Here is a 27304-nt window from a genome sequence, read left to right as displayed (position 1 = left end):
TACCAAATTTGAAGGAAATCTCCCTAGCCGTTTCTGAGATATGAGTGGCTAAAGTTTCATTTTAATTTCTTCAGCTTTTTTCTTCTCCATAGGGGGGCTACGGGGTTTCGATTTCTTTTCACACACTTTGCAAAAATTGCTATACAACACAAACTTGTAACTCCATTGTATCGATATTTGGCACAACTAAAGAGCGTATAAAGGTACATCCGCGTACCTAGTTTGCTATGAATCTGATAACTATCCAAGGAGTTATGAGCATTTATTCACATAAAAAAAGATGAAGCTTTTGTCATGGCTACAGGGTAAACCGAGTAGAGGAATAACTTAAAAATTCGTGTGTACATAGGCTGATCATCGTATGAGTGCCTTTTGCTGGTTAGAACAGCAACAGACTTACAGCTACAAAGTTATAAAGCAAAAACCGAGCAAGTGTAAAATCATGGGATTGAGATACTCTAACAGAGCAGTCACTGGGGGGCAAAAAAAGGTGCATAAAAATGTCGGAAAAAATGAACTGATCATGACCAGAGTTTGAACCAAGGACCTCCATACGTAATGCCTGCATCCATAACCACTGCACCACTGCTATCTTGGCTGATCATTTCACTTAATTTCTACCTTATAAATGAAAACTCTAGCTTAATAAGTAAAACCAATCTACCAATAGAAAATTTAGATTGTTCTAGAACATTCTATGTGTGTTCTATTAGATGATTTCAGCAAAAGCAAAAACGTGCGTTCTATTAGAGCATTAGCACCATACTATTGTTGCAACACTTTGAGGCTTAATCTAGTAGCTATTTCATCAAATCAGAGCCATTTTCATATTGATCAGTGGTATATTTGTAGTATTAACTTAGTTTCGCCCCCAGGTGGTCTGCGAGCAGACCAGTATGACTGACTTGCACAATCATTATCATCATAATCATCATAATAAGTGCTATATGCTAGCAAAACTTGTGATACAACAGCCTGGAAATCATATCCCAGTAAAAAGGTGCAGGATTTGGTTTTTGAAAATACGAAAAGAAGTGAAATCCACTCAAAAACAACCAAGCTGTAAAAAAAGAGTGCGGCCCTTAAAAGTCTGGGTGAAAAAAAGTTGTGAAATCAAAGGTGGCAGCCAAGAAATGGCTGCAATGATATTAATGCTAAAAAATTTTAATAATGGCTGTGTGCATTGTTAAAATTTATTAACATTAACATCATTGCAGCCATTTCTTGGCCGTCACCTTTGATTTCACAACTTTTTCACCCAGGCTTTTAAGGGCCGCATTCTTTTTTTACAGCTTGGCTGTTTTTGAGTGGATATCTTATCTTGGCAATCCCTAATATCTGCATGGATAGCTACAAGCTTTTTTACTTGCATTATTTTGAGGCAGAACAATGCCCCAATTGTGGGACATTTAATCATGAGGTAAGCTTTGTGCATGTAAATGAAATTGACAATTAATATAGTCATGGCTATCTTTGTATGTGAGCAAGTTAAATTTTAATTATTGTCATAGTAAGAATGTCTGAATGTCATCATCGTTATTCTACTATATTCAAACGCTGCCCCTGAGTACAGGTGGGGATTTGATCATAAATGATGCTGTGAATTTGATTTTGTAAAGTCAAATCCTGTTAGGGGCTTTAGACAATTACGTAAGGTACAGCATTGGTTAATATAATTTATGGAATTGCCCTTACAGACTCATTGCTCTCTACAGTAACTACAGATCAGTGCTAGCTGTACCTTATGTTTTCTGCCTCCTCATACTTCATAACGGACCCTGTCCTCATGGAATTGTTTAATTAATCCCTGGAAGGGGAGGTGGGGATCAATACACTGTCATGCATCACAAATAATATAATGCTCATATATGTATAGTTCCGTAATTGAGTCAAATTCCTACTAAAAAGACACCCCAAGGGTTTAATAGGAGGCCAATTTTATTTATTTTATTTAACCAAAGGGTAAGGTAATTAAAAAGGCAAATGCCAAAAGGAGTAATGCCTACAAAAACACAAGATACAAAAACAAGAACAACAAACATTACAAGCACATGCAATAGTACAATACAAAACAAATAGTTAAATACTGTAGCAAGAAAAAAAAAACTAAAGTGTTATAAAAATTTATGCAACTCTTGTCTAAAATGAGACTGATGAGGAAGAGAGAGAACATCATGTGGGACAGAATTCCATAAAAAGATAAAATTAACAAAAAAAAGAAAACCTATAAGAGTTTATTGATGACTGCTTACACTGTAATGAAAGGGAGTGAGATCTTGTACAAGAATTGGTAAGTGAAAAGTAGCTTGAAAAAGGTAAGGAAATATGGCAGTGATAAATATAATAAATTGTAACTATTGTAAGATACTTCCGACGAGTAGAAAGAGATGGCCAGTGAAGCTCATGACAACATTCACTACTTGAGATGACTTTGACCATGTATGACTATGATAGTTGTACCTGCTGCCACACACCCAACGAGCCACACAATTTTGGATTTTCTCCAGAGCAGAAATGTTTTCCTGAGGGTGAGGATTCCACATGGTACTTGCATAATCTAAAACTGATAGGACAAGTGCTCTGAATTCCTTTCTCTTGGCTGAAGAATTACATGTGTGCATGTTATGATGCAATAGATTTAAAGTTCGAGAAGCTTTCAATGAAACATGCAAGACATGTTTATTCCAAGATACAATAACTCCTAGATACCTGACAGATGATGAACACTGAAGAAGATGGTTGTTCAGGAAGTAGGAATGATGGATAGGTGAATGTTTATTAGAAATACATAGAAACTCACATTTCGAAGGATTCAGCCTCATTTGCCATGTGGAACATCAAGATGATATTAAATCCAGATCTTTTTGTAAATTTTTACAGCCAGCTGTGCAACCGACTGGGTAGTAAATTGCGACATCGTCTGCAAAAATCTTCATAGGAGATGAGACAACTGATGGGAGATCATTGATATATAAGATAAAGAGCAAAGGGCTAGGATAGAGCCTTGCGGTACTCCAGATAGGACATTGGACCAGTCCAAAGCACAACCATTAATCACTACACGTAGCTGCCTAGTGGTAAGAAATGATGTGAACCACTTTAGCATACACTGTAAACTTTAAGCTTCAGTAAACGGCGTTGATGAGGCACAGAGTCAAAAGCCTTAGCAAAATCAATGGAAATACAGTGGGTACAAAAGACAACTATTTAGGTTAGATGCCCAATCATTAACGGCAGACAGCAGCAATGAGGTGGTGGAGTGCTTTTTACGAAACCCAAACGGAGCATCACAAAGAACCTGATGAGACTCCAACTCATAAAATTTGTTGAAAATAATCCTCTCCAGCACTTTAATGATAACACAAGTTAAACTGATTAGTCGATAATTGGTAACAAGATGTTTATTACCTTTTTTTAAAAACAGGGGTGATGTTTGCACTGACCCAATCAAGGGGAAGGACACCATTGGCTAATGACTTGTTAAATAAAGCAGCAAGAAGGATAGCAAGTTCTGCAGCATCCTTTTTCAGCATACGAGGACAAATGCCATCAGGCCCACAAGCTTTGCTAGTATCCAATGCAGACAATTCAGCATATACATCAGAAGGAGACACTGATAAATGATCAAAAGTAAACCTAGCAGCCTTCTGTAAGAGACCAACTTCCACATATAGGCCAGAAATATTTCTCTCTCATTTGGGATTGCATGCAGACAGGATCTGGTGGTCATTTTTCATTATTCATTATCGCCGCTGAATGAAAATGTTCTCAAATGTCACCCATGCATAGTCTCTGCTAAAACCTTCTAACAACTAATGCCTATGTTTTACTGCCCAGTCTGTTGAGCAGCAAGAGATACTTTGAATGAATTAAATAATTCAGCTGTGCTGTAAAACGATTAGCATACCAGGATCATAACATGCACGTGCACACGTGATTATAATAGTAGCGATTTGAGGCCACGCGTGGGGTGATGAAGTCGTGCAGGTGGGGGATACGAGGACTGAGAAACAACCGATCGCGTTTGCTTGGCCTATACTATGTGAGGAAGTTCAGTGCGGAGGCGCAAATGACTGCTGCACTTCCCAGGCTGCCGGTTTCACAGGCAGGTTTATAGTGGGTATATATACCCACTATAAACCTGCCTGTGAAACTGGAGGTTAAGTTTATCCAGAGAATGGGAACACTTAGCTAGTCACTTAAGTCCCATTCCCTATACTCATTTGTCGAGAATCAAGAGGTAAGCTTATAAGCTTACCTCTAGTCTTGATTCACCTCTTGATTCTCGACAAATGAGTAGGGACCGGAACTTAAGTAACTAAGTGTTCCCATTCTCCGGATCATAGATAATATATACTACGTACCCATAGTATATATTATCTATGTCCGGATAAACTTACCCTCATCCTCAAACTTACCGCCTGATTTGTCAGGAGGGTATGAGCAGGTCCGTGGGATATGGTTTCTCTTCCGCGTCTCGTACTGCAGGAGAAAGTACTGGTCAAGAAAATCAAACGCTCAAATAAGCCTCTGAAAATGACGAGTCTCAACTTGATAAATAAAGCCTAAATAAATAAAACATGGTGGTTTCTTTGTAGCTGAACTCTCCACAAGGTGACTTCTTCTAGCTGATCTCTCTACAGGATGACTTGCTTCTAACTGAACTCTCTACATAGTGGAACTTTCTACTGGGTGATTTGTTTGCAGCTGAACTCTCCACATGATGGTTTGTTTGTAGCTGAACTCTCTATTAGGTACCTTCTTCTAGCTGATCTAACTACAGGGTGACTTGTTTGTAGCTGAATTCCCTACAGAATAACTTGCAATGTAATATAATTGAGTAAATTATAAACGCAGCTGAATGCTTTATTAGGGTTACTGTTCTATTAGAGTAGACTATCTCGATCTCGCATTTGCTACACGTAGTTGCCTTTCGAATCATAACTCAGTGATTTGTAATCCGATTCTTCTGTACTACTGCAAGGACTTTCTATGATGATTATTCCAGCTACATACTGATTTTCAGCTCGTTGCTCTAAGCGGTTTGCCTGGTAGACACGAAAACTACTAGTTTTTTATTCATAAAAATCGATCGCGTAATTTTGACACAGGTTGGGTTTTGTGTCATATCTCCATGGTCTTTGTCCCGATTCCTTTCAAACCACAAAAAGACACTCTTACGATGGTTGCTCCATCTACATATCAACTGTCAACTGATTCCTCCAAGGGGTTTACCCTGTAGGCGTGACAGACCTTCGACCTGTAACAAAATATTTGGTACGGGTGCATAAACGGTCCGCCCGGACTACATATGTTCAACATAAATGGTCCGGCCGGACCAGCTATGACAACAAAAATGGTCCTACCTGAGCAAAACTAGTCCGGGTTATAAATGTCAATGCTAAAGCTAAGCCACTCGTCACTAGACTCACTACTTGTCGTGATTAGCTATACTGAGTGACAAAAATAATTGCTATGGGCTACGTACCGAGGTATGTTACAAGCTGTTTATGGCAACAATTGGACAGCCTAAAAGTTGCCAAAATTGGCAACTTTCGGCAACCCAACAGGCCACCCAAAGTTGCCAATATTGGCAACTTCAGGCCACCCAAAGTTGCCAACTTCGGCTACCCAAAGTTGCCAATATTGGCAACTTCAGGCTGCCCAAAGTTGACTATATTGGCAACTTCAATATTGGCAACTTTTGTGTTTCTTTGAGTAACCACAAATGACGCTCAAAAGTATCCAAACTTGGCAATAAATGTACTTTCTTTTATAAAAGATGATAGAGAATTTGATTGTGGGATTTGGTTATCCACAATTGGTAATTTTGTGTGACAAATTCTTAGAATTGCCAAAAATGGCAATTTTATAAAAGCGTGTGCGGTAGCTGCTGTTTTTGGCAATTATAACAACAGTCTAAAAGTTGCCAGTTTTGGAAACTTTGACACTTACAGTTTACCGGTATTAAGCATGAAAGTGAGCATTACAGTGTTAAAGTTCACAAAGCTGCTAACATAACTATGCTTACTTTAGAGGAACTATTATTATTATTATTATTATTGTTACTGAGCAGACAGCACAGCTGATATGCTCAGGAAAAAAAGCAATCATAAAATGAATTTAGCTACGTAGTTACAAAGATTACAGTTATTGAGTTCCATACAATGTTTGCAGTTCCGCTGAAAAAGTCAATATTGTTGCTCTCAATGATGGAAGATGGTAAGTTGTTCCAATCCTTAATTGATCTGGAGAAAAAGCTCTGTTGGTATGAATAGGTGGATGAGTTTGGTAGAATAAAACGATGTGGGTGATATAGTCTGGTGGATCTTGTCATTGAAATAAAATGAGGAGGAATTGACAGTGAATAATCTTGATGTATAATTTTAAAAAGTGCTTGTAATCTGGATATTTTACGTCTCAGCTGAAGGCTTGGCCAAGAAAGATGCTGTAACATAGCTGTGACTGAGCTGAATCGATTGAAATCATTTAGGACCCATCTAGCTGTTATAATGTATAATGATGCCTGAAAGTATTTAAATATGATTACTAGCAATATTATCAGTGGATGCCTGGTAGCTAGCTAGCTATACATTCACTTTAAAAGCAGCAGTAGGAATTATAGCTATGTAGCAAACTTTTGATTTGAATGTGAATTGACCAAAATGCGATAAAATGGACAAAGTCATAAGAATATCTTGCTACAAATCATGCTATATAGCTACAAATCCCCAAGAAAAGGTTCCTCAAGAGGCTTTCACACTGTTGGCCAAACGTAAATGTAAGAGGACCATTAAAAAATGCATTAGATATGGACAACATTAATTATAATTCTGTTTGGAAAATGTACATCAACTGTAGTTGTAAATAATATTTCTGTTGAATCTTAAAGATACGTAAATTGTAGAACAGTGCATTGCAGCAGTAATCACCATATATATCGTACGGTTTAGATATACATTGAGCCAGCAGGCATAAACTACAATAATTATAATGCAGAATAGGGTATTCTAAATTTGTGTTATGTATATTTTGCTGCCAAATTTGGCAATATTGAGTCAAACCTTTCACCATCTTTTTGGCGAACTAGATCACAAAATCTGCTAATCCAGTTGCCAATTAAGTCCAAGTTCTCAATTTTCTTAGTTAAAATTGAGTTGTATTGCCGGAATGCAGAATGGATAGGTACAAGCACAGTTTGTGGATGTTCAAGCTACCAAATTTGGACTATAGTTTTCAGTTTTGGGGCAACTTTTGGCTTGCTTCCAAAAGTAGCCTAAAGTGGAAACCTCAGAAAATTGCCGAAACTGGAAATTTATAAGCAATACAATAGTTTTGCAACTTTTACAAGTTGCCAAATGTGGAAACTTTTATTTGCAAGAAATTGTCAGAAGTGGTAATTTTAGTATGCATGAACAGTCCAATAGTGGGCATCAAATTTTGCCATTTTTGCAAACTAGATCCCACAATTGATTTATTCATTGGTCTTCATAAAAAGAGAACATTTATTGCCAGAATTGGTAGTTTTGAGTACCATCTTAAACTGCCAAATTTGGAAACCATCAGCAGTTTCAGGCTTGGCAACTTTTTGATGGTTTCCAAAAGTTGCCAAAGTTAGATAGAAACTTAGTTACTAAAACTTGCCAAAACTGGCAAATTCTTAACAGTCCTATAGCTTTGCATTACACTGCTTTATAAAGTTGCCAAAAGTGGTAACTTTTGTTTGCAAGTAGTGTTGTTTTAGTTCTAAGGAACTAGAACTAAATCTAGTTTTAGTACAGCAATTTAATTCTAGTTCTAGTACACTAGAAATAAACTAAAATTGTGGTCTATTTTAGTTCTAAAACTAAACTAAAATTCTTTCAAGTTTTGGTTCAAAAACTAGAACTAAACCAAAACCTTTAAAACTTTTAGTTCAAGAACTAGAGCTAACTAAAAGGTTTCTCAAGCAATCCTACATAAAAGGGTGTTGTAGAGTAAATTATCTATTCTCGGACACCATGCATACTCGGACACTCGTTCTCGTAAACTGCTTGACGGAATCCTACGAAAATTGGGGTGGAGGTACCTTGCATATAGCCCAACTATACCTCCAATTTTGAGCCAAAACCCTTGTTTGATTGTTGTGCTAGACCACGTCAAAGTCGTTGCTCAAAATCATATATTCTCGGACAAAATTCAAGTATTGTCGGACACCGGTCAGTAATCCTACATCGAATGCTTTAAAGATTTACCACCAACACCATCTGTTAGGGTTATTCATTAGCTATCAGCAGAGCCATAGTTTATTTCTTTCTATCTCATTTGCAGGAAGCTGTGATCGGAAATGTGCGAACATGTCACCATCTCTATTCTCGGACACGAGCTATCAGCTGGTTCTCGTACACGGTTATATCAAATCATACAAAAATTATTGTGGACATACTTTATACATAGCCTATCTGAACCTCCAAGTTTGAGCTAAAAATCTTTTATGGGTAGCTAACTAGAGCGGATTAAAGTTTCCACGAGAAAATTAGTATTCTCATTTTTCTCGGATAATAGCCAATGCTTCCTACCCCAAATAATTTAGCCACTTCCTACCACCACCATTTGATAGAACTGTTCATTGGCTATCAGCAGAGCCACAGTTTATTTCTTTCCATCACCATAATGGATAGTTATGATTGGAAATATGTGAGTATGCAATTACATCTATTCTCGGACACATTGTTTCTGTGCTGTCTGATTGAATCTTGGCTCCAGCTATTTCTGGTGATGCAAAAAGGTAGTTCACTGACATTACAAGCTATTTAAAGTAGTTCAAGTCAATAAAAAGTAAAAAAAATTCACCAGAAATAGCTGGAGCCAAGATTCAATCAGACAGCACAGAAACAATGTGTCCAAGAATAGATGTAATTGCATACTCACATATTTCCGATCATAACTATCCATTACGGTGATGGAAAGAAATAAACTGTGGCTCTGCTGATAACCAATGATCAGCTCTATCAGATGGTGGTGGTAGGAAGTGGCTAAATTATTTGGGGTAGGAAGCATTGGCTTTTATCCGAGAAAAATGAGAATACTAATTTTCTCGTGGAAACTTTAATCCGCTCTAGTTAGCTAGCCATAAAAGATTTTTAGCTCAAACGTGGAGGTTCAGATAGGCTATGTATAAAGTATGTCCACAATAATTTTTGTATGATTTGATATAACCGTGTACGAGAACCAGCTGATAGCTCGTGTCCGAGAATAGAGGCGGTGACATGCTCGCACATTTCCGATCACAGCTTCCTGCAAATGAGATAGAAAGAAATAAACTATTGTTCTGCTGATAGCTAATGAATAGCCCTAACAGATGGTGTTGGTGGTAAATCTTTAAAGTATTTGATGTAGGTTTACTGACCGGTGTCCGACAATACTTGAATTTTGTCCGAGAATATATGATTTTGAGCAACGACTTTGATGTGGTCTAGCACAACAATCAAACAAGAGTTTTGGCTCAAAATTGGAGGTATAGTTGGGCTATATGCAAGGTACCTCCACACCAATTTTCGTAGGATTCCGTCCAGCAGTTTACGAGAACGAGTGTCCGAGTATACATGGTGTCCGAGAATAGATAATTTACTCTACACTATAACCACTTAACACTTTTCTTTGAAGATGGTGATGCCTGAAAATGCCTGCAAATGCCTGCAAATGCTACCATAAACATTGTCAGAGGAGGTTGGACATGCACACATGAGTGGATACATTTTGTATTGAAAGTTTAACCAAGCGTCCACGAAAGTTTTCACAAATACCATTCAAGAGTGCACTTCAAGTTTAGTCTATTCAGCCGGTCAACCCCATTCAACCCCACTACTCCAGGCACGTAAATTTCTCTTGAAATCTACAGGATCATGTGTGTAAGCATTCGCTGGGTGGAATCCATGTGTAATACTATAGGAACGCCTTATGTACGTGTATTTAAACACAATGATTGTCGAAGAAAGCAATGTGCATACTAACAAAGCCTCTCAGAGTATTGAAAAAGAAGAGCGGACGCCGCTAGTTTGGCCTTACAGAGCTAGAATCGAAAAGTGAATTAGAAACTCACACACCCGCCTTGCAATAAGAATTTGCTGTTCATCTTAAGAAGCACAAGGTAACATGATGTGGATATTGCATGCTAAACATTTCTTCTATCACTTACTCCTTGTCATATATAAGAATTATGCAATTAACAGAAATAAATTTCAGAAGTGTTTGTATCGTGTCCAACCTCCTCTGAAACATTGCTATTCAGCACATTAATTCTGCCTATTTAGGTTATTTAAGCTCAGTTCTATTAGAGCATTTGTTCATTTGTGCACAATGGTAAGTGGAAATAGTACTGAACATCATCAAAACACCAAATCTAAAGTTTCTGTAAGTTTAGGGGTGCTACCAAGGTTAGTATATGTGAAGATATCTAACACTAAAACTAACACTAACTAAAATGAAACTAATACTAACTAAATTACAGAAATATGGGGTACCAGAACTAATACTAACTAAAACTTTGGTGGAATTGGGGCACTAGAACTAAAACTAACTAAAACTATGGTAGAATTGGGATACTAGAACTAAAACTAACTAAAACTATGACAGAATTGGAGTGCTAGAACTAGAACTAAACTAAAATGAATTTGCTGTACTAAAACAACACTATTTGCAAGAAGTAGCCAAAATTGGCAATTTTTAGGCTGTCCAATAATTTCCAAAATTGGCCTTGTAACATACCTGGAGGACGTACCATAATGCTATTACCGTACATCGTTCAGCTACCGCGTCTCTAGGCAGAACCTGGGCCACTTGGGTCCCAGGTCCGGGCATCAATAATTTTGAGTGACACTACAGTATAATAAAATCAAGATCGAGATACTCTAATAGAACAGTCACCGTACAGCAGTCTGTTAAATATTGAGTAATAAATAGCAGCTACTCAAATAAACTGCTGAAAGTACCCTCACATTAAGTTACCCAAAGGATAAGAAATGAGTATAGATATGGTTTATTATGTCTTTGCAGATAGATGTGTAAACTATGGCCTGACACTATCAAGGCCTGATAGCTACATATATACCTTGAAAGAAATACAGGGTTATCGATTGCATAGCTATATACAAGAGTTCTAATTATGCATTTCAGGAGTCCCATAGAATGGTAATACACAAGTAGTTACTTTGAGACATTTATTTATTTATTTATTTATTTATTATTGCTTTATGGCAATTTGGCCAAAGGTCCCAGTAAATAGTAAATGTACAGTAAATATAAAACGTTTTTACTTATAATGTCTGAAAATTAATAGGTGGTGGAAGTTCGTGACATCTGCTACATGGACATAAATAAAGGTTGGTACAGTGGTTTTAATCATTGAGATGATCTACAAAGTGAAATCCTTTAGTTTTGTTTACAATGGAGAGGTTGGTATTGCTGGAAGGGCATTCCACAAGCGAGGCAGGCAATGAAAATAGGAGTTTCTATTTAAATTATTAGTGTGTACGAAATAATTAAGTTTGCTGCATGTAGAAGATCTAGTGTGTCCTTGAGAGAATGTAATACTACTATAGTTGTTGATGTCAAAATTTTACGTATATAGGTGACTTGATCACAAACAAAATTATCTTGGATCTCGAAGGTATACATTAGAGGTATGAGTTTGAATTCAAGTAGCCTGGATTTCTAATTAGTATCATAGTTGTTCAAAGTGTATTTTGTCGCTCGACGCTGAATACACTCAAAGCACATAATTTCCTTAAATGAGGTATGGTCGCCATAACTGTGAGCATGTGCATAGTAAGTGAGGTGGGGACAAACTAAAGTAGAAAACAAGTTTGCTTTAGCTGATGGAAATGATTGGAACAAAATGTAAGCTGTATCAGTCTCATGTAATGATTTGTATGCTTTGGATATACTATAAAATTGTAATGGTTGGTTCACTTCAAGTCACTGGAGAGTATCACTCCTAAGTCTTTTTGTGACACTCAACTTCAGTAATAGAAACAAGATATCTAGATTTTTATATTCCGCATATATGCATGCGTTTTCAGGAACTAAGTCGTGAGCAAGGTTGACCTTGCTCACGACAGATGCAACCATAATGCTTCAACTACATCAACCATAATACTTCAGATAGCTATAACTCACTGCGACTCCCCTAACTGGGCGACTCCCCTAACTGGGCGACACGTCTCTAGCAAATTTGGTTCCAATCGGATTAGGGATCACAGAGCTACATAGGTGTGAAAATTGCGTTTTCTTTCTTCCTGTTAATATACTCACGGTGTGGCGCGCCGACTTCTTGGGCCGCACGACACATTACCGTGTGCCTTGATATATATATATATATATATATATAGCCTGATAGATGATTAATGGTTGCTGCTGTCTTTCCTTTGATTCAGTGACTAATGATAACTGCATTGAAACAAACTATGATGCATAGAAAAATTAGGAATTTTATTAGCTAGAAGGGATCATTACAATAAAGTGCAGAAACAAGGGACCAGAGATCATCACCATGCAGAAGAGACATATTAATTGCTGCTTTAGCCATGCTGGTTTACTGCTACGTAATTTCACTGGTTAACTACTGCATCAAATGCCATGCACTTTGACACACATATAAGCACTCATAACAGAAGATCTTCAGAAATACATGTACATCTCACAATACAATGCACCCATACAATATATAAGCTAAAGCCATAAACTACAGCAACTACCTTCAATAACTTCAAAATGTTTATGACCATCTTCATCTTTATGCATTTTTTAAATAGAAGATTTACACACTTCGTAGGTTCCTTTAGAGATATTTCTGGCTCCATATCTACCAAACTCTCCTTTATCTGTCGATTCATCAAGTTTTATTGCCCATTTTGTTCCTGAAAATTTTGTAGGCTGTAATTGCTCTAAGACAGTACAAACCTCATCTTCACAACAATCACATAAATAGATTGAAAATCGATAAAACTTTGGTTCAGTTACTACTACTGGGTACTGCTTTACTACCTATGTAAATATAATAATATTATACACAAATGAATGCATACATACTACATGCATAACTATTACTCTTAGTATGTACCTTTGGTGGAGTATGCATGTATAGTACCTAACATAATAACATTAACTACATAATACAGCACCTGAGGTTCTGAGTACACTTTAGGGTCCTCACCAATTTGAAAAATATCAATGGTACATTCATGTTGAGCTGATTTGTAAGAAAAGAGTTTTAAAAGAAAGGAGCTAGGTTTTCTCAAGAATAATCATTTCAGCCAACTAGTGGAAAAAGCACATATGATTTGGCTGCAATCAAGTTTGAGAAAAGCTGGTATCAAACCTTGCATTTTTATGGCTTTCCCATAGTAAATGTAAGGTGAAAACCTTCATGGGTCATAAAATGTGATGTCACGCATTTGAATAAAAAGATGTGGGTCAAGTAGTAGTATGTACTAGTACTACTCCTATATTACAAATGTCAAGAGCTTGTGTAATTTTATTGAGGAATCAGTGAACATGCTGTATTGTTTGTGTTTGATCTATTCTGGATCTGGTGTCATCATGACCAATATTCAGAACCAGAGTTGTGCCAGGGAGTATGTATAGTATATAAGAATTCGTATATGTACACATTTATCCTATGATGCTATTGCTGCTATATTCTATAATTATCTTGGATTGCCCATATTCTTGTATTAGGCTATCCCTCTGTTCAAAGAGTATATATGTAAGCACCTCATTGAGCCACCACTGGTGTATAAGACTACAGGAACGACCAAAAGTCTTCTGATAATAAAAGTGTCCTGATTTATCATACATGCTAAGGGATACTTTAGGAACATTACCAAGTGTCCAGGTTATGCAGGTGTCCTCATTTTCAAGTGTCCCGATTAATAGGTTTCACTGAATAATCTTTCTGAAAATAGCTTGTTAAAGTAAAATGTCATTATGTGAAACTGACTACCAGATTATCATCAGCCTAGCATGATGGTAGCATCTATGAATCTTTTGGTTAAGTATACGGTACTTTCTCAAAACATTGTTCTTAGAGCTGCTTTAAATTTACTGTGCAAAAATATAAATTACCTTATATTCCACACTGGGAAATGCAGTAGTTACACTGACATGTAATTGATGTTCATCACCAAACTGTCTCAGCTGTTTCCAAAGAGCTTTAACACTCCATTTAAAAAACCACTTGCCTTCTAAAAAGAACATTAATTTTCCAGACTTCTCATTAGTATCTATTTCACGTCGCACATTATTGATCAGAATTGGTAAGACATTCATCTTACAAGGATCACTAATATCCCAGGTAAAATGATTATTTAGTTGTAAAAAGTCACTGAATGATTTTATTATGGAGCAATACACATGCTCTCTACCAACAATATCCATAATTTTTTCTGCTTCAGGAAAATCTCTATCTAGAGACAAGCAATAATATGCTCTTCTTACACAAGGTTTTATTTTTTGCACAATAAAATTAATTATTTGTGTTATTATGTGATCTGAAATTCGACAGGTTTTCTGTTGCGAAGAAGAAAAATGTAAAGTTGTACAAATCTGCTGGTTAAAATCCTTAGGAATTTTAAAGCTACTCTTTTGTCTTTCGGAAACAATGAATATGACATGAAAGTTCTGTTTCAAAAACCAGCACTGTTGAAAGTCATGTTGCTTTCTCTCAAGACTTTCATAATTAATAATTGCAATGTTGCGAATGTCTTCACGCTCATCCAGAGCATGGAGGATTTCAAGTGTGTTTTCCATAAACTTCAATTAAACCCTGCAATATAGTTGTGTCATCATAGTTTATTGTGTTATACCAACCTGTATACAGTTTGTATTACCAAACAATAAAACATACATATACACATATATACATCATACAGTAGTATACTGTATAGTAGAGATCATGGAGGTTAGGACTTTCTTGCTCTAGTATATCGCCCAATAACCAACCTCACTTTTCCTTCACAACAGTTTGACACTAGTTATTAGTACCCCTGAATTTTCTTCTTCTGGCTAACTATCCAACTGACTGACTGACTGACTGACTGACTGACTGACTGACTGACTGACTGACTGACTGACTGACTGACTGACTGACTGACTGACTGACTGACTGACTGACTGACTGACTGACTGACTGACTGACTGACTGACTGACTGACTGATGTCTTCAGCCAAGTGTACCTCAATAATGGTTGATACTACAAGCTCCATTTCACTGTTTAATTCTGCTTAGACCTGAGATGTGCTTTTTCACTTACCACAGCAGCTATGGTGGATGTATCTATCTTTGTAATCCAATTTAGAGCTCAAGGTTTTTTGCTATTCAAATAATCTTTATTCACAACTACTGAATATTCGAGTATTCTTTTTCGTGATTGGGATATCAATAATCCTGCATATGCCTCCTTAATACAATACAGAATCTGATTACATACAGAGAGCTGTATGTGAGATCAAGAATTTTTTCAGTCATGTACTGTACAACTGATGTTATATATTCCCTTTGAAACAAATATTCGAATGCCCATAATGGTATTCAAATATTTGAATAGTCACCAAATGTTCGAATAATAGAATATTCATTTGAGCCCTAATCCAATTCTTTCTCCACTACCATCATTCAAAAGTAGCACGCTTCCTTGACTTTTCAACAGATGTGAAATAGACAGTAGCTGAAAATGAAGCGTAATATCTACTTCAGTTTTTGGTAATTGATAGTCAGAGCACACATTCAATCGTAATTCTGGCTTGATTGCAGAGGCACTTCTGGTACTGTTCTTCATTATATAATGGTTGGAACATAGGTGGAACTAAGCAGAATGACCACATGGATTTCAGTAATTGCATGCATTCAGTACGTCATTGTGTCTGGTCTCGTCATTGTGTTTGTGCCATTTTTTTCTTTGATTTGGTATGCATTGATTTACCAGTCATGAACTATTTAAATAAACAAACAATGTAAGAAGAATTAGAAGTGTAGGATCATAGAAATAAAAAGTAATAAAGCAAGGGAGGTTATTTACACCTGCAGCTATACTAGTGAACATGTAATCCCTGTATACTTCGAATTTAGTCATGGGTACAATATTCAACGTTTCAGTTACATGTTTCGACTCCCTGTATTCACAGGCTTTAGCCTTCTCACAGGTCCCTAGTGGGATAGTATTATTAAAAAAATATATCAACAGGCTGAATATGACTGCATGAAGTAGATATTAAATTTCCACTAGTATAGCTGCAGGCGTAGATAACCTCCCTTGTTTCATTGATCCTTATTCAACTGTAATATTTTGTATTATATACAAAAAATTGAATTTTAAATTTTAGTAGGGATCATAAAAATTAAAGCAATGGACAAAGAGAGGTCACCTGCACCTGCAGCTACTGTACTATAGTGGACAATTCAAAGTATAGGGACTAAATTTTCACAAGTATAGCTGCAGGTTTAGGTGAGCTTCCTTGTTGTCAGTGCATTTTATTTCTATGATCCCTACTAGAGCCAAATTCCTAAGTTACTTTTTGGTGCATCAGGATTCAAAGAAAAACTCCTCTGTAATCAATTAAGTTATACGTAAATTATAGATTATTTCCATTTAGTCAGCATGCACATTGAATGATTTCCATGTAATAAAGATTATACGATGACGTGGTATGGGAATGTCAACATGTTTGAAATCCACAGAATGCTTTGTTCTACCTGTTACACAGCATTACAAACAAGTATGAGAAGTGCCTTCAAAATTAATCCACTGATTTCAGAAATTATGGAAGGTTTTCACACTGAAGCCATGTTGCATTATCGTGAATCAACATCTGTGTGGTAGTGGAGAAAGAAATGAAACACAAAAAGGTCCATAATGCATGCACTGTAGCTTCTGTGGTTGGTGAAAAGGTACATTTCAGGCTTGAACAGTGAAGAAATCAAGCCTGTAGCCTTTAGCTAAGCATGGTTGAGTTATGCATAGCTGGAGACATCAGTCAGGCAGTCAGTCAGGCAGGTAGAAAGCCACTTAGTAGAAAATTCATTTACATAAATTTTAAAAAAATCATAGAAACTTGTTGGAAGGGTTTAAGGTTGCTCTGAAGGCATTTTTGGGTTTAATTTGCCTAACCAATAAATAGTGCACAGTAAAAACTAACTAGTGAACGTCACTACTAAAAATGTAGTGAACGTCACTACTAATGTCTACCACAATACTCACTATTTTTGTGTAGTGACGTTCACTACTAATTTTGTAGTGAATGTCACTACATTGACCACCAAGTAGTGACGTTCACTGCAAAAAGTAGTGAGTATTGTGGCAGAGCAATTCACTACTAAATTTTTACAGTGTGAGGTTGGTGTTTTAGTGCAGCCAATCAAAGTGTTGGAATTAGAAATTTGTCAAATGCTGGATAGCATTAACAATTATTATGCGATAAGCAAGGTTTTTGGTGGTTTCTTGTCTCAGTCTTGAGTAAAATAGCTGCAGAGTTTTAAAACAGACATTCCCTGAAATTTGGATTGAAATGTGGTACGTATTTGCTGAAAATTGTGGGTTGAAATGTGAAAGCATTCAATAACTTTGCTCCCACTTGAATATATTTAATTTGTACAAATTTTACATAGCAAGACAGAATACATAAAAGTCATTGATCATAAGTTGAGCATACTTATTGAAATTCAAAAGCTTTACCACAACACAAGCAATAGTTACAGTGGTAACAAATTTCTTATTTGCACTTTTGCATAAGGTGTGAATATATAGGTGTGAATAATTATAGAAACAAACTATTAATTAACCACTTCAACCTAATATTGCTGTGTTAATTGTGACTTTCATTGAAAACTAACACAACAACAACACATGGCTCAAAATAGAAAATAACTGCTATTATGAGTGGAGCAATATGTAACTGAAAGTTATAATAATCAATGCAACAATACACTCACAGACAATGGTGTTTAAGTGGGGAGACATCAATGTATCAATGTAATTGATAAACACTTCTATTCACATGCACACACACAATGCACACACACAATGTACACACACACAATGCACACACACACACACACACACACACACACACACACACACACACACACACACACACACACACACACACACACACACACACACACACACACACACACACAGTACACACACAAGCACACACACTCAAAACTCAGAGCCACACATGCAAGAGCATATCAACTAGCAGTTGAATGGCTATAAAAATGATGCCCTCACACCAGGGGACATCAATCATGTAGTTATCATGACAAGCATACTGCATGCAGAGTGAAGGTAAGTCCATTGTTTCAGCATGTAAAGATATATTGGAGAGACTCAGAGGGTGAGGCTATATATCCCATAAATGTGCTTTAGTGATTTCACCGCTTTATAGCTGGAGACCCACAAGAATCACAGAAATAAAATGTAATAGTAGTGAAACAAGGTGGTTGCCCATACCTGAACTACTAGTGAATATTTAATCCTTACTTCAGTCTGTACCCATGACTAAATTAGGGTTTAAATGTTCACTAGTATTATATCTTCGGGTGTAGGTAACCTCTATTGTTTCACTACTTTTTATTTCTATGATCCTTAATTGAACTTAAATTCCTTAATCATTCCTTTTACATACTTGTTTGTTTACTATTTGTAACATTATAAAGACTATAGTGAACCTGTGCATACCGCATTAGAATAAAGAATTACATTAGACTTATTGCTTTCATCCCAACTACATATCAATTACTGAAATAGTAAAGTGGCCATTACGCCTCATTTGCAGCTATGATCAGCCTGTTTCACAGCATTAGCTATAAGTGAAGAACACTAAATGAGAAAGACCACTGTGATCAATCCAGTCATTACAGAAAACTCAGATGGATGATTCTTGTTACAAATGTAGCAAAGTCATTATTATGAATCGACACCTTGAACTGTCAGTGAAGATAAACGGGACACAAAGGAGGACAAATCAGGGGTGGATCCAGACTATTAAAAAGGGGGGTTCCACTTTGGAATTGCAACTTCAGCCTATAGCTGTAAGTTGAAGGCCAAAAAAAAAAAAAGGTCATCACCTGCTGATATAACAGCTTCCCCTCACCATAGATACCCTTACCAACTATATTTCCTTATTTATATCTAGATACATAACTTGCTACACTGCTCCTCAAAAGACTACTGTGGCTGCTCTATTAGAGTATATCGATTTCACTGCTCTATTAGAGTATCTCGAGTAAGAGAGGCTCTTTCAAAAGGGGGGTTCCATGGAACCCTTGGAACCCCCTTGGATCCGCCCCTGCAAATGTAAGTCTATGAAGCATGCATTGTATGTACTTCAGTATGCCAAAAGTCACCTGTTGGGCTGAAGCAACGTTGAACAGTGAAAAAATCAAGCCTGTAACCCTAGCTGTCATTGAGTTTGATTGTCTGAAGGTGTCAGTCAGTCAGTAAGTAGATACCAATTTTGTAGCAATCTATTGGAAACATTTGGGGTCACATTGAAGGCACTTCTGGCTATACCTCACCATAGTCACCAATATTTCCAAGGCAATTGTGAGGCTGGTTTCTAGTCTTTTTATTTGTACAAACCCTAATATGCAGCTAGCCTGCAAAGCTTTTGCAAAGAAAGGTAAAGCCTGCAGAGAGTCAGAACCTTAATTGAAATAAAAAAAACTATTAGGAATATTATAATGACTTACAGCTGGAATTTGCAGTTAGGAGCCACACTGGCAAGTACCAATTCGATGTTGGAGAAATTAACACCATATACAGATAATAGCTACCATAGTTTCGACCATAGCTAAGTGAGATGCTTACACAACTTGCGTTAATAGAAAGTTCGGTGGTCTTGCTCCGCAGTAACGGCGGCTGTTTCACTACTTTTCTCCAAGCCTTTTTTGCAATGTCATCAATAATGACAATAAACAATGAAACTTCCCCCTTTGAAAGGGAATTTTTAATTTCACAGCCATGCCCACTCCTGACTGCACTGACGTCACCAATTAACTCCATCATGTTCAATGTAGTCTCGCGCACTCGAGGCTAGTCTCAATGCGCTGTTGTTCAACATTTATAATTTCAACGGGTCATGACTGCATAATGATGAAGCAAGGCCGGAGGAGACGGTCCGGGCCAATTTTTTTTTTGGGCCCATTTCTGACTTAGAAAATTTTGACCTAGAAAATTTTTCTCGTTTGATGAACTTACCGTTTTTGTTCGTTTTACGTAAAGTCACATTACTCAGGGGGTTGGTGAATCTCGGGGACAAAACCCTCGAATCAACCCAGTTGGGTTCCTCGGGGTTCTTCTTCTCAAGTGATGTAGCGAAGTCAAGGAGCGAATTATACAGGCAGCTAGTCTTACTAGGTGAAGATTTCCTTTGCCATCTCACAACACACGAGATGACTGAAACAGATTCGCCATGGGCTGAACTCGAGGCTGAACTTGCTGGGAGTGGAGGAAATGAAGGCTATAAGAACATGAAATAGTGAACACTGAATATATCTATATGGTATGATAGTGTAAACTGCAATTGTTGGTTAATTGGATTTCCTGAGACTACATGAGTAGCTATCTTCATTTGATATGTCAGTCATTCAGTGTCCAGTTCAGCCGAGGGTTCAGCTTGGTGACCCCACAAAAAACAGCTAAGTTTGCATCATTTACTCAGGTGAATTGGCAGGGAAGCACTCATGGCCGTTGTATATATATTATTTGCATCGTTTGACTGTGGGGTATGTTCTTGTAATGCAACTGTGTGGCGGTCATTTGACAATGTTCATTAAGTGTGATAACGTACAACATGTATGTGGCTTTTACATATACATATCTAGTATGACATAGCTGTACCTGTTCTCATGACACCTAGTTGTCACTGCTAATGTGTGCATGGCATTGCTGTAGAGCAGGGTTTTACAGGGGAGGTTCACAAATTTTAATTTCACAGATTGGCAGTTATCCATGCAAATTTAATTTCCCCATTCAAAATTTGCAGTTTACTCAAAGTGGCATTCCCATTTATGTGATGTCAACAATTGATTAAACTACCACACTGTCACTTTATAACGAATCCGAAGAACAAATTGTTAGAGGAAGGGCCTATATATACTACCATATCAGATTGGTTTGTTAATCGGCTTGATGGTGCACCCTCCTTGCTATCTAAGCCAAAATTTTCTATTTACTATCACTTGTTTCCAACAGAGAATTGAAGTTCCCAGCTATGAAATTCTGTTACAGACTGGTGCCTGGTGGATTAATGAACTTAAGGTGACTGATATGTTTATAAGGATGATGACGGATAGTGAACCTTTATGTATCTGGTACAGGACGGATTATTTAATCCCAATGATGACATGCACAAGTAAACCATGTGTTTGTGTTGCATGTTTTGTTATACTTACAAGGATGACATTATTGTACACTGACTCAAATTTAAATATTGTGTTAAATAATGATCTGAGGTGTTTCTTGAATGTCAGTAGACTCAGTATAGGTTTGTCCTGTGATGGACGGAAAGACAGACAGTTAAATGGACATGACTGGTTACATACTATAGCACGTGTTCACTTGTACATGCCACCGGGTTGCCATGATGTCATTAGTTTTCTTCACTGATGAAGTAGAACTCTTTAAGACGGTAACATCACAATTGTAGTTGGTGTGATGATGCTCCTTTGTGTAACCATGGCAACAATAATAGTTGTGTGAATGTAGTTGGTGCTCACCTGTCCTGCAGCAGCTTTGATCATGTGGGTGGACACTTTGTTATAGTCAATAAATGCTTCCCTTATCCCCTTGGCAACACAGCCATTCTGAGGCTGGAGAAGTACAATGGCCCTCACAACACACACCAAGATGGTAACAACACATCACTACACCCACCTTTATGGTCCGTGCTACCACTCCCACTGGGCTCTGTAGTAAGGCTTCAATTATACTTATTTGGTAGGCCTGTTATGATGGCGGAAATGTGATACAGTAGTATGCTGTTGTCATGCAAACCTTGTGTTGCAACAGCTATCACTATGGCAACATGTCACATAAATCAGGGTAGCTACATTTCATGCTGGACTAGTTGAGGTGTCCACAGTAAAGTTAACCTTGCCTAACAACGGAGTGGCACAAATGATTGTGTGAATAAAATCACACAACTTATCATACCAGTGTCTCTGAAGTTGTCATCATAGTGATAGTGCCATACAATTCATCTCATTATAAAATACCACAGTCAATACCTGTGACAAGATCACATGACCTCACAAGATAACACACAAGTAACGGTTCCCACATATCACCTTTATTTTGTACCATGCGATTTGTCACAGCAGTTGCAACAGTATCGATATGTTGCACAAAACGATTTGCTAGACAATGGCTTTGTTAGCTTACAGTATAGTCGAAAACACCCACAAAAAAATTCTTTTTATCATAGCCTTCCCAAATAGCACTACTAACAAACCAACTGCTTATAGGTCCCAAACACAACTGAGATGTACTTCATGACCTCGTTTATAAGACCACCTCAATATACAGTAGTGACCGTGTCAAGTATATAGGTCCCAATTGGTGTCTAACTTGGTCCGTTGTTGGGACATGAAAACTCATGTACTGTATTAATGACCACTCCTATAATATGTTTATTGTGACTACTTGACAAGGTCACTATATTGAAGTGGTCTTACAACTCTTGGCCTAGTGACTCATATGACCGTAATTGTCATAGTGGGTTCACTTATTATATTACAGCCATACAACACCCAAAACACTACAGCAGAACCCCTCTATACAAGATATGTGTGAGAATAATTATACTTTATAGTTTACACTAGCACAAAGGAAGAGAAGTTCCACTGTATCACACAGAAATGATAAGATCACGCACCTCTTTTTGCTGTCTAATTCAAGTCATCATCTGTTGTACCTGACTAGCTCTCTCTTCCTAACAACCAATCAGAATAGCTCGAAGTTTAAAGACGTCAATGCTAATTACCATTTTCTTTTGAGCTTCGTCCAGTTATTGTAGCAGATTGATTGATCTAGTTCCTGTGATGATGTCATATAAGCTCATGTGATGTCACATGACAACAGAGTACACACCTTCTTATCTGTGTCTCCTTGTGTGATGACCACTTTTACTGCTGTCCATTGTTTGTGTACCTCTCCCTCCTCACGTATGGTGTAGCCTTGTGGTAAACAAAGTGTGACTTGCATAATGTAACCACCCACTTAAGAAGTCCACAAATTTTGACCCAAAATCAATGTCCGTTTGCCATACACTACACTGTAGTGAGGCCAACCAAGTTAAGTTACAATAACAGATTATACTCACTGGCTTCTTCACTTACTAACTTGCTACTTCTAGTTGTTCCTTCAGTGACACATTTCCCTGTACAACAACAACAAAGACAACTTAACACCGCTACAAGTCTCAAGAAATGTTCCACCAACTAGTAATAGCTTTACTACTCTCCCCCTAATGACTATTTACACATTAGGGTTACCGGTAGCAGGATGCTCTGGGAGTAACAATGTTTTTGAGATTAGCAAGTTGTCTTGCAACATTGTAGAAAACCACTAAACACTATCTCTGTCTCACATGACTATCATCAGTCTAGCCCCACCCCCTTACACTGCAAGGTTAAGCTCGGCTATTTGGTGATACCCGCCTCATTCCTTAGCTCCTCTTTCAGCTGTGTCATCAGATGCCTGCCTTGAAGCAGGTCTTTGCCTTCAGCTCCAGTGTCTCCTGAGTCATCTGCTCTATATCAGTGCATCCCTGTGACAATTTGAAACAATGAGCAATATTAACACACATTGTGTCATCAAATATGCCAACCACATAACAATTATTCAAATACGTGATTAGCAGCACCACTTCTAACATACAGTAATACAAGCATAGACATGCCCGGGGTTATGATGCATGACCAATCTCCTTTAGTAAACATAAAGCTTCACCACAGCAGCACTATAGTATTGGATTACAATAGAATGGTATATGCAACGGAACTGCTTCTAGAACACCTACTACTGAAACTAGTACTGCATGTGCACACTAAAAGGATTAGAAAATGGCAAGCCGTAGATTATATACCGTATGACAACAAATATTGGCAAAACTAATATTTGGCGATTTGTTATAAAATTGCAGTTGGCGAAAATTTAATTTGGCGAAAACTCTCACTGAAAAATTGGCGAATGGCGTAAGTATACGATGCAGTACTGACTCGCTTTAAATAATAATTCTGGTCCTGCTTCCAAAGACGCCGAATATCTGTGCTCCAATGGCCACACCCACTTTCAGGATTATTTGTTGTCTGTAGGCATACTCGCCCATTTATCAATGGCTGCACAAAAATTCATGTCTGCTGCTGTCTGCAAGCTTAAGGGGAGCTACGCCCACTAATCGAGTACGAGTTCTAGTCTAGTCAGTAAGCCACACCCATTTGCAAACGTGGTAATTTACCAGTTTCAGCAGTTGAAAATCTACTTCAACAACCAAAGTTTGAAAATAATATTGACGAAATTTAAATTTGGCGGATTTCTGACGAATCGCCAATTCGCCAAATTTAGTTCACCGCCAAATTTAATTGATATACGGTATTCCCTAGGTGGGGAATACATAATCTATGCCTGAACAATGTGACTTCCGTAAAACAAACAAAAACGGTAAATTCACAAAATGTAAAAATTTTCTAACTCAGAAGTGGGCCCACAAAAATGAGTGCTTCCCTGCCAATTCACCTGAGTAAATGATGCAAACTTAGCTGTGCTTTTTGTGGGGTCACCAAGCTGAACCCTCGGCTGAACTGGACACTGAATGACTGACATACTGGCATATCAAATGAAGATAGCTACTCATGTAGTCTCAGGAAATCCAATTAACCAACAAATGCAGTTTACACTATCATACCATATAGATATATTCAGTGTTCACTATTTCATGTTCTTATAGCCTTCATTTCCTCCACTCCCAGCAAGTTCAGCCCATGGCGAATCTGTTTCAGTGATTATGATTATGATTATTATTATTACTGAGCAGTCAGCCCTGCTGGTGTGCTCAGATTTGCCCGAATACATGTAACACAATTACAATAATGATTGTAGTCCAGTTCTAAAAATGTCAGCATCTGCAACTTCAACAAGACCTACTGGTAAGGAGTTCCAATCATTAATTGTTCTTGAAAAATAACTATTTTGGTGTGCTGTGGTAGATACATGTGGTAAGATGTAGTGCAGTGGATGGTACTGTCTCGTGGATCGTGATGTTGAGTCATCTTGTGTGTTGTGAGGTGGCAAAGGAAATCTTCACCTAGTAAGACTAGCTGCCTGTATAATTCGCTCCTTGACTTCGCTACATTACTTGAGAAGAACCCCGAGGAACCCAACTGGGTTGATTCGAGGGTTTTGTCCCCGAGATTCACCAACCCCCTGAGTAATGTGACTTTACGTAAAACAAACAAAAACGGTAAGTTCACCAAACGAGAAAATTTTCTAAGTCAGAAGTGGGCCCAAAAGAAAAATTGGCACGGCCCGGTCGATACATCCAGCATAGCTAGCTGATACCAGCTAATTGTTTGCCTATGTAGTTGATAAAAGCTATCTAATTACACTTTACGCTGCTAAAAGGATAGTTTCACACCGGTGAACTTAAAGAACGTTCGAGGGAATGTTAAATTTCTCAGTGCCGCGACAGCCCGGCAACCGTACGGGAGGGCCACACCATACGCCGGGAAGCAGCCCAATCCAAAAACAGAACATACGGTGAGGTTACACACTAGTACAATATATGGATCAACGACAATACACTTACAATTCAGTGGTATGAATCCGAGTTTGATTCTAGCTTCTCGGTAGCTACGATGATCCGGATAAGACCGGCCTCAGGCAGTGTCAAACCAGCGGCACCGAGTCGTTGTGGTTCAAATTCGAGATCGACGTTCGAACCCAGCAAGTATTATATGCACCGTCTACTAGTCTCTCCAGTCAGTAGAAGGTAAAGAACAATCCTTGATGGCAGCGAATGATAAAACCGCAGAACCAAGACAAAATAAACAACGCGGTTATTGAGGTGAGTAAGCTTACCCTAATGAGAAAAGCCGACAGCGCCCGCCCTTAAGCAATGAGCCAGCATCTCAGTTCCTTTTTTCAAAATTATTTTTGCAGGATGACAGTATCAGCCAAGTCACACACACACCACAGACTGGGTAATAAGAAGTTGTTGTAGTCAGTAGCCAACTTACTTTGCCTTGATTTACTAGAATTTGTGTCAAAGGTTAGGCCACTCCGATTGGTAACGAGATTGGTAATGGGGAATCGACGGTATTATCTATGCTGTAGCGAACGCTTGCAGCGAGTTCTTGCATGGAAAATAAGCGCTACGCGTTTAATTAAGAGTCTGACTTCTAATAATAGCCCCGTAGATTAGGCGATTACGAGTTACTATATTACGATAGTTTGGAGTTTGCCTGTATATAGACCGCGTGAAGTGAAAAATAATCAAGACGACTAGCTGTTTGGCTACTTGATTTCAGCAGGTAGAAGTCTAGTGCTGAATAGTCTGTGCCCGGATTATTGTGATACCGGCAACTACGACGAAGGAATAACGTGAGAGAACTGCTGACGATACTTTGTAGGACCACTGAGCATGGTGTGGTAGAGTTGGTGGGTGGTTGTAGGAATGGATGCCCCTACGTAGATGAACCGGTGTCATGTGTTTTGTGATCCGCACATGTACGAGTCAGTGCAAGAAATCTATCGGTTCAGTAGTATTGGTCATTATGAGTTGGAATTATCCTTTTCTGTGGCACGTGATGCTGCAGTCCCACAATCGATACATGCATCGTAGCTAGACTAGTATGAAGTAGACTGATGTATTCTATATGCATACAGATAAGAGTTAATAACTGTAGCTAGCCATGCCATGCGCTTGAAAACAACAGTTTGATGAATGCATGTATGAACCCATACAGGTTGTTCATTGGAGTAGGTGTACAGGTAAATGAGCTTGCCCGGGCATCATTTTTGGGCTAGATATGCCCCTGGGCAAGCCTTTGTTTTAGCATCAGAGGCAGTGTCCAAAAGAGATGAAAAATGATGTTTGTAAAGTAGTTCGTCCCAATCATGTGGAAGATGTCTGTGGTCATCAGGGGGCATAGGATACCCAGCAGACCATTGGTCAAGAGGAGAGAAGATTCAAAAGTCAAGATGGAAGAAACTAGTTCAGAGGTACTATGAAGGGAAGAAAGATAACTGGGCAGACTTAAATAATA

The 27304-nt window shown here is 37.9% G+C and overlaps 1 protein-coding gene and 1 long non-coding RNA gene across 14 annotated transcripts in view; both read right to left on the bottom strand.

The window, feature by feature from the left end:
* Positions 1–19935, bottom strand: part of LOC136259942 (uncharacterized) — a 36022-nt gene extending 16087 nt beyond the window's left edge. For 2 of the 4 annotated variants that reach the window (XM_066053522.1, XM_066053543.1), the window contains exons 1-3: positions 19730–19924; positions 14104–14803; positions 12735–13023 (exon numbers count right to left, since the gene is read on the bottom strand). Coding sequence is in view for 1 of the 4 variants with exons in the window: in XM_066053543.1 (XP_065909615.1) it covers positions 12735–12872 (138 nt within the window). In the remaining 3 variants the exon portion in view is untranslated. Of the gene's footprint in view, positions 1–12734; positions 13024–14103; positions 14804–19729 lie in introns of all 4 variants that reach the window. The other 2 variants (XM_066053530.1, XM_066053538.1) reach the window with 2 other exon arrangements.
* Positions 19936–21405: 1470 nt separating this feature from the next.
* LOC136259906 (uncharacterized) lies at positions 21406–26406 on the bottom strand. 10 transcript variants are annotated; one of them, XR_010703394.1, is made up of 11 exons: positions 24777–25274; positions 23662–23808; positions 23362–23418; positions 23130–23313; positions 23023–23075; positions 22915–22971; positions 22194–22267; positions 22035–22137; positions 21915–21983; positions 21758–21850; positions 21599–21704 (listed from the first exon to the last, which is right to left on the bottom strand). It is a non-coding gene; the product is annotated as an uncharacterized lncRNA (long non-coding RNA). The 10 variants fall into 10 exon arrangements; XR_010703387.1 differs by adding an exon at positions 21406–21532 and having other exon boundaries at positions 21584–21704; positions 23130–23808; positions 24777–25266; XR_010703386.1 differs by adding an exon at positions 21406–21532 and having other exon boundaries at positions 21600–21704; positions 23130–23808; positions 24777–25264.
* Between the last annotated feature and the right edge of the window lie 898 nt (positions 26407–27304).

The sequence above is a fragment of the Dysidea avara genome, chromosome 1 (genome assembly GCF_963678975.1).
Source record: "Dysidea avara chromosome 1, odDysAvar1.4, whole genome shotgun sequence".
Taxonomy (NCBI): domain Eukaryota; kingdom Metazoa; phylum Porifera; class Demospongiae; order Dictyoceratida; family Dysideidae; genus Dysidea; species Dysidea avara.
Note: the sequence above shows the minus strand (reverse complement) of the source record. Positions and strands in the feature narration are given on the sequence as shown.